Source organism: Xiphophorus couchianus, chromosome 16, assembly GCF_001444195.1.
Source record: "Xiphophorus couchianus chromosome 16, X_couchianus-1.0, whole genome shotgun sequence".
Lineage (NCBI taxonomy): Eukaryota > Metazoa > Chordata > Actinopteri > Cyprinodontiformes > Poeciliidae > Xiphophorus > Xiphophorus couchianus.
Window position 1 is genome coordinate 7,479,591 of NC_040243.1, and position 12,027 is coordinate 7,491,617.

The 12,027-nt window shown below is 39.7% G+C and overlaps 1 protein-coding gene across 13 annotated transcripts in view; it reads right to left on the reverse strand.

The window, feature by feature from the left end:
* The window catches only part of srcin1a (SRC kinase signaling inhibitor 1a), a 113,844-nt gene that overhangs the window by 45,292 nt on the left and 56,525 nt on the right, over positions 1-12,027 (reverse strand). For 12 of the 13 annotated variants that reach the window (XM_028042749.1, XM_028042744.1, XM_028042752.1 and 9 more), the window contains exons 2-4: positions 8,577-8,606; positions 7,358-7,725; positions 311-337 (exon numbers count right to left, since the gene is read on the reverse strand). In XM_028042749.1, the coding sequence (XP_027898550.1) occupies positions 311-337; positions 7,358-7,725; positions 8,577-8,606 (425 nt within the window). Of the gene's footprint in view, positions 1-310; positions 338-3,582; positions 4,066-7,357; positions 7,726-8,576; positions 8,607-12,027 lie in introns of those variants that run through there. The other variant, XM_028042753.1, reaches the window with a different exon arrangement.

The following is a 12,027-nucleotide window of genomic DNA, read 5'->3' on the forward strand; positions in this document are numbered from 1 at the left end:
CCGGTCAAACGTTTCCAGCCAGTAATGCTAACTAACGGACGTGTCACGAATTCATGAAGGTCTACAAATTAAATTGACATGAAGAAGTTTAAGTTGTTTTCACCCTTGTCATTTTTGTCACCACATAAGCCACAACCACACACAAGCTCTGTCCAAAAAAGTGAAAAGATGTTGCAGGAGTAAGAAGGGTGTGAAAAAAGAGCAGCAGGAGGGACATTAAGTGGGTTGGGGGTGGACAAGATGCCACAGACGTAAACACACACAAAACAGAAAGAAGAATGACAAACACACTTAGACAAGGAGCACTAACCTTAAAGCTCCAGTAGTTGGGCTGTTGCTGTGGAGTTTCATGAAGAACAAAAGAAAGAAAGATGAGAAAGATAAAGAAATTACTCTTTCAAGAATCATACATAATAAATGCAAGAGAATGCAAACTTTTAAAACATTAGTTGAAATGTACCAACGATCATGTAACTTGCTGATTGTTTTTTTTATCCTGGGATTTACTGTATAATGCTGACAGGTCCATTTAAAGCATATATGGAAAACACAACCACTGACTGGTCAATAATGGAGGTAAAGGCTCAGTTTGCAGGCATCAGGTTACTGAAAACCTGATATGAGATTGTGTTATTATAAATGAAATGAAAAGAGCAATACTAAACAAAATCAGCAGTCCATTCTCTCCTTGCAACATTGGCTTTTCTCCCAGATTTCACCACTGGCAAACAACCATTTTGTCCCCTTCTTGCTCTCTGGTTTCTTCCAATCTCTTTCCACCTGCTGCTCACTTTTCATCACAACCCCCAAAGCTGACCTGCTAATTTGCAACACTGAATAAGGTAGCAAACATCTGCACGTTTGCCCTTCCTGCTGTTTGGAGATCGCATAAAAAGTGCTGACATATTCGTAAAGGCCTAAGGAAACAAGACTTAAAATAAGCCATAATTACCCCACAGTTAAAACCAGACATAGTCACTGCTGGCCAAGAAATATCTGAAGTCGACGATATGCAATATTAAAGATGGAGCAGAGTTCACAAATCTCAATTGTAATTCCAACTCCACTTTTATTCTTCTCTGCAGGCAATATTCACCCAATTCAGCTTCTCTTCTTTAAAGTCCATATTACCCTGAGAAAAGATTAAAACAAGTGACAGGCATGTTTTTATTTATGATAGTCAGTGTGTTTTCAATATATATATGTATTATATACATATAGTCATAAATTAAATATGTATTTATGCTGAGAATAAACCTATTTCAAGTGTTTAGTTTATTAAAAATCTTTACGTTCAATAAGATTAGAATTTAACTGTGACTTTGACATTTTTCCACAAGCCATGAAACTTGACAGATGTTTTTTTGGGGGGAAGGTTTATGAACAAGGGAGGTGCACATCATTAAGTCTTGTTGTTTTATACTAACACCTCACAGCAGGAGATCCTTTTCATTAAATGTATTCTCACAGTGCTGCTTTAGAAAACCTCATGTCTGGCACTTTTCTGGCTGCAATGCATTTTTGAAAACAGCAATACCTGCTTGGTAATTCAGAGGTGTACCTGATTTATTAATACTCAGTACTAGTTGATGTTTTCTTTCTGTTTTGCAGAAAATAGTTGGACAGTATTAAGCAGAATATTCCAACATTTTAGACACAGTAAAGCAAAAAAAAAATATCAACTTCAATGTACTTTTCTAATATGAATGTTGTTTTACTCTGATTAATGTGTTAATTTTATAATGAAAATGCAAACAACAGCACTTAACGCTGACAAAAGTATTTTAGCATTAAGTAGCCCCTCCATATATATGTTTTTTGTAATTAAGCTTACTTTGACATCGAGGTTTATCTGTCAAGCTGCTTCTTTTGTGAGTTTGCTCAGTCAGTTGCTGCAGTTATATACTCTGTTTTAAAAAAGGAGTCTTCTGGAAAAAAAAAACAGAGCTTTGATAATTATGTTACAGCAATAGTAAGAAATTCAACAACCTGGAAACAAAGACGCAGCAGATTAACTGAGAAATCCAGCTGTACCTTATACAGTACTTTAATATTAGAGGTATGTGAACATGTAGGCTTAGACATATGCCAAAAAAAGACATAAAAATTTCAACCCACGCTTCTTTCTCCTTTAGCATATAAATGACTCCTGACAAATGTCATAGCCGCTAGAATGAAAGACAATGCTTTGATGTAACGCTGTGAAAAAACGCTATATTCCTGCCAGCTGTGCTGTTTGTATTTTTCAAATGTTTTTGGTTGCTGTTGTTGAATACAAAAATGTATTTTTTATGCTCCTCAAGCATTGGTTCAACAAGTGTAAATAAGCTATTTTAAAACCCACTGGATGGATGAATTTGTTAATAATATCATGTTCTCTGAGGAGAGGTTGCGTTAGGGGTTAACGGGTCATTGACAATGGGTCTGTGTCAGGGACGAGCTAATCATGAGGTCTCTCCAGAGTAAAAGTAAACTGGCCTTGACTATCTGGTTATATTGAACATAACCAGAAGGTTTCGTCATCTGCGGGGAGCCCAAGGGCATCATTTTAATGTTGTAAATAAATGCAATTAATTTGTTATGACACTAAGAAGAATGATTTTGTTCTTACCCGCAAGACAAAATATGTCAGAGAGACCAGCTTCAATGGTGGAGAAGAAATTTGTGGTTTTGTGCATCTGTCTTTGGCAGCGTCTGTTGCATTAATAATGTGCACTTGTGATGCTAAGGTAAACATATCTAATCCTTTCTACCCGCTTTGCTGACAGAGGCAGATAAACACAGCTTGGACTTTGAGTTGTAAATACTACAAAAGCAAACTGGAGAGGGTTTATTTGATTATGTTACCCCTGACAACCATGCAATTAAAAAACATTTTCTGCGGTAAGAGCACATTTAACAACTTATTCCATGCTTTGCTGGAAATCTACAAGCAGCTTCTTATGTCACTTTATGCCTTAAGCAGATAATTACTGCGGTCTATTTAAGATGTCAGATTAAACTTAGAACTGAGGGGTCAAATGCAACTCTCACTTCAAAAATTTGAGAATCAGCTGCACAATTAAACACTCACACAGACACGTGCAAGTGGAGTCCAGCGGAGAAACGTAGCCTCAAAGAGTGGCGCGCTGCGTTACCTGACCTGCATGTAAAGCAGACTCTTTACTCCCTCCCTTCCCTCCTCCACTCTTTCTCATGTCGTCATCTTCTCTGCACCCCCCTCCCCTCCATCTCACTCATTCTTACTCATGCACCCTAAATCATCCTCTGGTCCAGTTTAGTTGCAACACAACAGCAGCTTTTGCTACCTATTCTAAAAACAAAGATAATATCTGCATAGAAAATCAACCCCATGCTCGAAGGGAGACACGGAAAGCTTTGTGCACAGCTTTTACTATCGTCCCCTCAGCTTTCGTCTGCTGTGGGTTTCCGCCTGCTGAGGCATATGCACTCTGTCACTACAACAACCACAACAAACATAACAGGCGTGGAATCTAATCCCAGCTGGCACATTCTTATCCCACACACACGCTCGCATACACACTTCTCTGCAACAGCTTCCAGCTCCCAGTTAAATCTCACCTGCAGAGCACCTGTGCCTGTCCAAGACTCCAGTCACCCCAGACTGTCCATCAGGTGCAGAAAATCCTCAGCGCATTTTTTTTCTGTTTGCCCGTCTCTCCCTCCCTCTGCTTCTCTTACAAATCTCCCTCTTCCTCATTCAGTCCCTCTCTTTCCCCGTCTCGCTCTACAATTGCACATGCGGCGGAAACTCTTTTTTATTTAATTCATTACAACACCAGCCGATTAACTCCTTCACAGTTGGGCGGTCGGGTCCTGCTGGTGCTGGTTAATTGGTCAGTGGACTGCTTGACTGCGACCACCAACCCCCGCCCCCTTCTGGCTTCCCTCTACGAGAAAGATTACAAGGAATCCTGGAGTCTGCTGCTCCCTCCCTGGTGCAGTGAAAATGCCCTGTCACTTCAGGATCCGTCTGCTCACCATGCTGTCCCTCCACTCGTCATTCATTTCTGTCTTCATCATTGTCCCATTCTTTCTTCTCCACACAACCTGACCTTTGCAATGCGATATCCCTTTGTGCCTTATATGGGAGTGGTTCCCAAGGCAACCCGGACTCCACCTGTCGTTCACCCACCCAACTCTCTCTCTCAATCCCTTTCATTCTCTCTCCTCTTCCCTCATGTGCTTTTCTGTCACGTCATTATGCCTGAATTTTCCCAAATTTACATACAGCAGCAGCGCTTGCATGCCGTTTGCATGTTTGCTGCAGGGACGGAAACTGTGAAACTGGTTCTTACATAAACTACACTTCAAAGGGACAAAAATCATTTAAATGCTTAAATATGTCTTCCTTCACTTCACGGGATCCAGTTTTGTTCCCCAAAGGTAACACTTTGCAGGATCTGCCAAGCAGAAACTAGCTAATACTTGAGCTACAGACAGATACGGTATAAAAATTCTTGCAATGTATCATAAAAACTAAGGGTGCAGTCACATCAGCCCTGTTAAGTTTGCCTTAACCAAAATCTAGTTTGTTTGCCTAGGAAGTCCAGTTCATTTGGGGAGGTGTGAATTTGCAATCAAACTCTGATGCAGACCAAAAATGTGAACTCTGGTGTGCATGAAACCGAGGTCTACAGTAGCTTCGGTTGAAGTGAACTCTGGTGTGGTTTGGAAGCATATATGAATGCCAAGCTGACCAGAGGTTGCTCCCAAAGAATGAAGAAGGATATAGTGCAGGGCAATCTGTTTAAATACAAGCAAAACACACTCGCTAATCTAGCGCTAGCAGGAGAAATGGCTTGTGCGCCTTTGCCAAAGACAAACAAGAAGTCGTACAATCGCTAAAATCTAACGGCACTCCATTTTTGTTAACATTTCATGAGGAAGGAAATTGTGGTCATGTCTTCTTTAGAGGTAATCATATTTCCTTTAGTGGATCTTGATCCAGAGTCACCACAGGCGATGGGGTAAATATGATTTTCAAAGTGTTTGACACTGTGCGGTGTGAAAGCAAACCATTCCAGCTAAAAGTGTTACAAATTGTCCAAAGTCTACCAAACTATAAAGTGTGAAAACAATCTAAGTGTCTTTGATGCACAGAAAAATAAATACGACATCTCAACAGTATAAAAATAGACAAAAAGTAATTATAGAGCTGAAGCATCTACACTAGCCAACCTGGGGCAACAAAAAATGTACCTTTTATGCAAATTCATTAAACAGAATAATAACAACGGTGATATAACAAAAGCATTTCCTTCACAGTCATAATCTGTTTTGTACTGATCACACTTCACAACTTTCTGCAACTTTAAGTCAATCTGTGGTGAGTTCAGCTGACTGGACTTTACTTAGAAAACACCAAGCAATAAAGATAAAGAAACTGTCCTTAGACCCCCTGAGACTTGATTGTTTCAAAACACAAATCTAGTGAACAAAAAACATTTTGGGACAATGGAATTTGACCTCCATTAATTGGAAGTGGAAAAAATTTGGAGCCACTTGGCCCTTCCTAAATATGGCTGCCTTATACATCGGAGTCAAGAGAAGTATAAAAAAAACCTCATAGGCAGAGTCCCTTCTTGTAGATAGGAATATCACCAGAAGGTTATGGACTGCACTTTGCTTATGGACTCCACTAACCAGTACTTAACATTAAAGTGGTCATATGGAGATGGAAGCTTGCTTGAAGTTGACAGAAGCACAACTTAAAGATCGCTGGACCCAGAGACACAAAATTCTTTGGAGAGAAGAAGGAGGCACTACTGATCACAAGATGTCTCTCTGTGTCTTATTTATGAAATATCTGTGAGTATTACAAATTTTCTTAGTGATAATAGTCCGGTTCTAATCCCGACGAGAGTTTTCTCATCTTGTGCCTCTACAGAGAACATGGTAAATTTGCTTTGACAAAATCCCTTTAAACTTTGTTACGGTTAACTTATTCTATCGAGTTTGTAGTGAATCTAAATAAGCCATAAAACGTAGTCACTGTAATAGAATCATCTGTCAATTCCTATTTGCAGCATCTTAGTAAGACCTCACTCGTCACTGCTGTGGAGCGAGGAGTTGCCTGCTCCATATCTGCCGAATAATAATCCTGTGTTGGACTTCAGAGTGAAAATTCTTGCAAAAAATTGTCAGGGTAAATAAAATTGCTGTTCTTGGTCACGGTCAAAATGTCCCTTTAGGGCTAAACTTCAAATATCCAAAAATATTTTTTTCAGTGTCACTGTTACATTCTGTGCAGCTTGCTCTACACTGGTAGTGAACAAAGTGTGGCAGAGAGAGCCAGAAAGATGCAGCACCAAACAGTCAGCAGTAATAATCATTGCAAAGATGGCTAAAAAAAGGTCATGAACAGGAGAAGGGCTGCAGTTCCTAAACACTGACTAGGGTGTGGCTGGCAAAGTCAAATTTAGAACAACAATAACATGGTAGGTGACCTATTAGGCTTCCTTGGTCTGGTTAGGATAGGTCTATGAGATATACAAAGCATGTTCATAAAATTTTTTGCACAAAATCATTCTTAGAAAATGAGATTTAGTCTGCTAAGTTCTGCCAGCATTTACACTTGACTGTGAAAATGGCTGAAGGCAAATGCATAATTACACAACCATCTACATTTGAAAAGCAGAAGTAGAGCCTCCGGCACAACCAACAAGAATGCAACAAGTGGTTTCTGAATAGTAAATTAACAACAAAACACTTATCTTTTCCACCAGCCATCGTACAGCGCACACAGCAGTAAAACCAGCTAACCAAATGTCCTGGAGCTCAGCTTGGGTTGCTCCAGGCAGGGCTTTTCTGGGGTTGCTAGGTGAAAGGCAGTGCTTGCTGATTTGTGACGTTACATTCGGAAGGTTTTTGAAACTTGTAATTTCAAAATTCTGATTTTTAAACTTATTGTCACAAACCAGCTGGGGTTTTTAAAGCACTTGGGCTGTTTTTAGAAGCAGTAGAAACCCAAATGAAAGTATAAAAATATGCAAAATGTGAATTTTGCATAATATATTCCCTTAAAGTTAGAAACTTTGATACGTCAACCTGATACTCCCTAGATTAGAGCCATTATCTGAATTCTTGAATCTGGACTCATCAACTAAAAACAGCTGCTTTAATTCTCCAGTGCAATTCTGTTTAGTGTGGTATAGCATGGACTATTGTTAGACTAACAGTGATATAATTCACAAACAGCTAAAAAGCTGACAATAGTGTATCAGGAAATAATTGGAATTGTAGACACTTTTGCATCTGCCTTAAGTCACAAGTTAACACAATTATAAAAACATATTCAGGGCATCAGTAAAAAATATGTAACAAATATTATTACCTGTTCTCTAGCAGATCGATCCGAGGAGCCCCTCATGCTGGCATGGGATGGTGAGGGTGATGGTGGGTTGTGGTGGGGGCTGTGGTGCGGATGCTGCAGCTGCTGCTGCTGCTGCTGCTGTTGCTGCTGCTGTTGGTATTTACTCTTCAGGTGATCCATAAAGGCGTCCCTCTTCCGTTCCATGTCAGCCTTATGCAGGTTGGTCAGGGCCTCCAGACTCTGTGCAGCGCTGACAGTGTGGCGGTGCTCAGATGTGTGCACCAAGCCGACATTGGAGAAACGCCGGCCGCTGTTCCCCAGCGTCCTGTACTCTCGTGGATACTCCAGGTCATCTGTAGAGATCATGTGACTGCCGCCACGCTCAGGATCTAAAGGATGAGGATGGAGGAGGAGAAGGAGAAGGAGGGATGAGGAAAAGGAATAAAGAGGTAAGAGGAAGGAGGCGGAACGTGTACGGATGAGAGGCAAATTGCCACCCAAATCCGCATCCAGGAACATTTCAGGGTGGAGACATACAGACACGCAGCAGACACACACAGGTGGAAACAAGTGAAGCAGAGGGGAGCAGAGAGGAAAAACGGGGACAGGAGAGAGAAAGAGAGAGAAATGGGGTGGGATGTTAGACTATTTGCCACCAGGACATAGCAGTTTCTTGCAGAATTATTGATTTCAAGTTCTAAGGGGGAAGAAAAATGAGAAAAGTAAAGTGCTTCTACAATAGATCAAAGGCAGGGGCTATAGCTGAATTTGTTTTCAGGTAGGTTATTTTGTTCTGATATGCCTGTTTGTCTTTAAGTGTCTTTCATTTTTTTTATTTAAAAAACAGGCAAAAAGAAATTTTTTGGCATTAAAGTGATTGAAAGTCATGTGGGAACATGTAGGAACAGGTACATCATTTCTATCATTACTCTGTCTTACTTTTCTCAGCAACTTCTCCCCATCATTCCCTCAGTCACCCGTCACCCGCTGACAATTTCTTTACATGTTCTCACTATCTCTCTGTTCCTTCTGTCCATTTTAAGGACTCCCATCACTCTGACAGCACGTGGCCTTTATATCAGTGCTCAATCTGACAAGCAATGCAGCCCAAGGTGGAAATCAGACAGGAAGAGAACAAAGACAGGCGGAAGAAGATGGTTACACATAAAATATGTGACTGGAATAGCAATGAACTTAGGAGGGGACAAAAAAGCAGGGAGCCATTCGCCCGGTGAGTTACCTTGCTTAGGATAACAGGCCCCAGCGTTGGCTAAAAGAGAAACATGTGAAGGGTTAATTTGTGTGTTTGTGCACAGATGTGCAAGCAAACACATCAGGTCTAGTTCATATGGCAATGGGAAAAAGCTATCAAGGCATGATAGCACTTTCTCTGGGTTACCAGAAGATAATGCATTATATATGCATCATAATGGATTCAAACAAGTTAACATATGAGATGGTTGGATATGAATGCTGTTTGTTTTCCAATAACCTGCTGGAATGAATGATGATGATTATGCATTTTCACAGCAAAATGAAATTGCAAATTACAGTCAGTGATTAGAGGGAAAAATCTATTTTGCAATTCTGGTTAAATTAAAAGTGTAAAATAAGGCTAAAGAAAGCTGACCTCCTACACATGAAATGGTCGTCAGCAGCAATAGGAATAGCTGAACGAGTGAGAGCAGAGGAAAATTTCTCCAGGCAAAAGTTACAATTAGACTGGTAATGTACAGAGGAGAAAGATAGACGTTTTTCACATAAAGGATAAACCGACACATAGAACAGGTCTGTCTGTTAGTCGGAGTAGGTCTGTTATAACTCCAGAAAAGTAGAAATCAAACATCGTACTCATTCTCAACCCACTTCTCACTTTATTCACACTTGAAGAGTTCTCGCACTTAAGGGTGATCCTCACTTTTAACACTCTGCCCTTACATCCTTCACATTATGAAGTGCTGATAAACTGAGCAAGGGTGATACAGAAAGGAATGACCTCCTGGCTAACAACATTAGGATTGAGTTCTGCCTTGCTCTCCAAGCCTGCCGGTCATATTCATCTAAACTCCCGCTTAGAGCTCCCTCCTATCTGGTTTACACTTCATTAGACTGGAGCTTATTGTGCATCAGCTAACAAGGACCTTACTCAAGGGTCTGATTACAATAGTGAGAAAAGCCGTAGCTGTGTGTTATAGCTCGTTAATGTGCCGGAGTGTCCGCAGCATGACAGTAAAAAGCTGAGAAAGCAAAATGATGCACTGATTGGATCAACTGGTTTTAACTTTCTCTTAGATTCTGTCTTGGTTAGGCAGCCACACTGGGTAAAACCAGTTTGAACATTGCTGGATAGTGGAGTGGGAAAATTAAAAAACCTAATTGAAATGTGAAAACAATGTTGACTGTTCTTATCTGGTTGTTTATATGGGAAGTTTCTGCACCTACACTACCAGTTTCCGCCTTACTGTGGAGAAGGAAACGACATTAGGACTTTCAGATTAGGACTTAACAGTTACATGATAAAATTGAGGGTTTCTGCATAAGGTACTATGCACTGTTTGAGAGGAGTTCTGATTAAATATTCAACAGTACAGACAGAATAAATACTTTGCAAAAGAATTCTACATTTGTTTTCAAAACCTGACTGCAGTAAGTGGATCACTGGTGAGAAAAAGAAGCCTGTTTTTTTGGGGGGGGGTTGCGATTAATCGTTTATATGAGATGATTTTATATGATTTTAAGGCATGTTAATAGTTGCTCTTGTTTTTAATTCCTCCTCTTTCTGCTCTTCAACATCCTCATATTCTTAATCCAAACATGTTACCAGGGCTTCTTTTTGAAAGCATAGAAGATACATTTTGAATTTGAACTGCAGCCTGAAACACTCATACATAACTTGGAGGTATGTGTTGTTCTTCCAAGTTGGGACACTGATCTCTATGCTTAAGGGGCCAAACCATGGGCGTATAAGTGTATCTATTGGCATGGAGAATGTCGACTGTTTTAGTTGCTTGGTGAGATTTTTCTTGCTGAGGCCACAGTATTTAGCAGTCTGTTGTTCCCCTACTTTCTATAATTGTTGTGAGAATTTATCTCCATTAAAGGAGACAAAGGAAGTACTGGAGAAGACACTAATACTATGATTTTGTTTTGTCCCCTATAGGTTCTGCAAATGTTCAATCAAGAAATAATAATAATAAATAATTGCTTTGACTCTTTCTTCACACTTTGAGCACTGTCTGCTTGTAATGTTGCATACTTTTCAAGCGTATCAAAAAGATTAACAATAACCAAATTATTTCTCATATAAATTTTAACATATATTTTTATTGAACTGGTGTGTGTATATCATAAGAAAAATAAGGTTTGAAAATGGAAAAAACTAAACACATACGACATTGTTCAAAGGACCCAAGTGATGAGTTTTTAAAATATGTTTGTCTTTTTGAAGTTGCCAGGTCTGCCAATGTTTTAAATGCAATAATGGAGAAATCCCACTAGTCAGCCCATTATGTGTTTTGTTGTTCCATTTCACTCTTCAGGAGTTTATCTAAGCCAGTGTGCCTGAGGGAGAATAACAACAATAGAAGCGTTGAGGTGTTTCACATCCAGAATGTCTGTTTTCTACAAAACAAAAGCCTGAAAGAACTGTAATCAAGTTCGTGTTTTTGCACAGCTCTGTAATAATTGCTGTGCAAATAAAGAAGCTCTTGTGCCAAAATATAGGTTGGGATAACAACTTTGTAAACACTCAGCACAATCAACTCTGTTGTGCTAAAAAGGAATATTTCTTTATAAAACTTGTTTTGATTTCTACCCTAAAAACTTTTCAAACTGCACTCTATAGAAACGGGCTGCAACACTGCATGACAAAGCCTTATCTTAAAAGCAGCAGAAGTAGAAAAAGTTGTGTGGGTAGGGATATAAGAAAAGAAAATGGGAACAAGTTATTCTTTTTGTATTCTCAACATTCACAATGAATACATTTCTACATAAGCTGGAAGACAACAATGGTGACAGGCAAGACAATGTGTGAGGGTCAACGCAACAGGAGCGTAATTTAAAACATAAATGTGAAAAAGGTTGGTGAAAAAGATAAATGCTTTAATGCAATATAGAAACATCTGCATTTCACTCTGGATCTAACGCTGGATGAATGTGGACACTCAGAGACGAAGAACATGTTGCAGCACTTTTTTGATCCACTGAATAATGAAGTGCCTGAATGAAAAGAGAGCCTGCTATCTAAATTGATAAGACCAGTGACCCAAGCCAGTGAGATCCCAGCTCCACTTAAAGATCAAGGAATGATCGAGGGTCTGATCAAAAGCTTTTACCTGGTTAAAACAGAGCAAGTGGAGTTGGGCACGGAAAGATATTAGAAGACAAATGGGCCGAGGGAAATTATGATCTGAAAAAGTTGGATTCGGCAAGATCAGAAAAAATAACTTAGCATCTCAACTGTAATTGCTGCTTCTGGCTTGTGGAAAACAAACTGCATGAAACCTTCTCTCAGCAGTGAATAGGTTTAAATGTTTGATCTTTTTTATAGAACTTGTAGAGACTTTTCTTCACAAAGCCACCCTTTTCACGGTTTAAGTCGCCAGTTTGCACCGCCTTCAGTTGGTTATTTATGCATCCAGCTTGTGACACGAACCAATCGCCAACACACCCACAGAAATTATCAAAACATA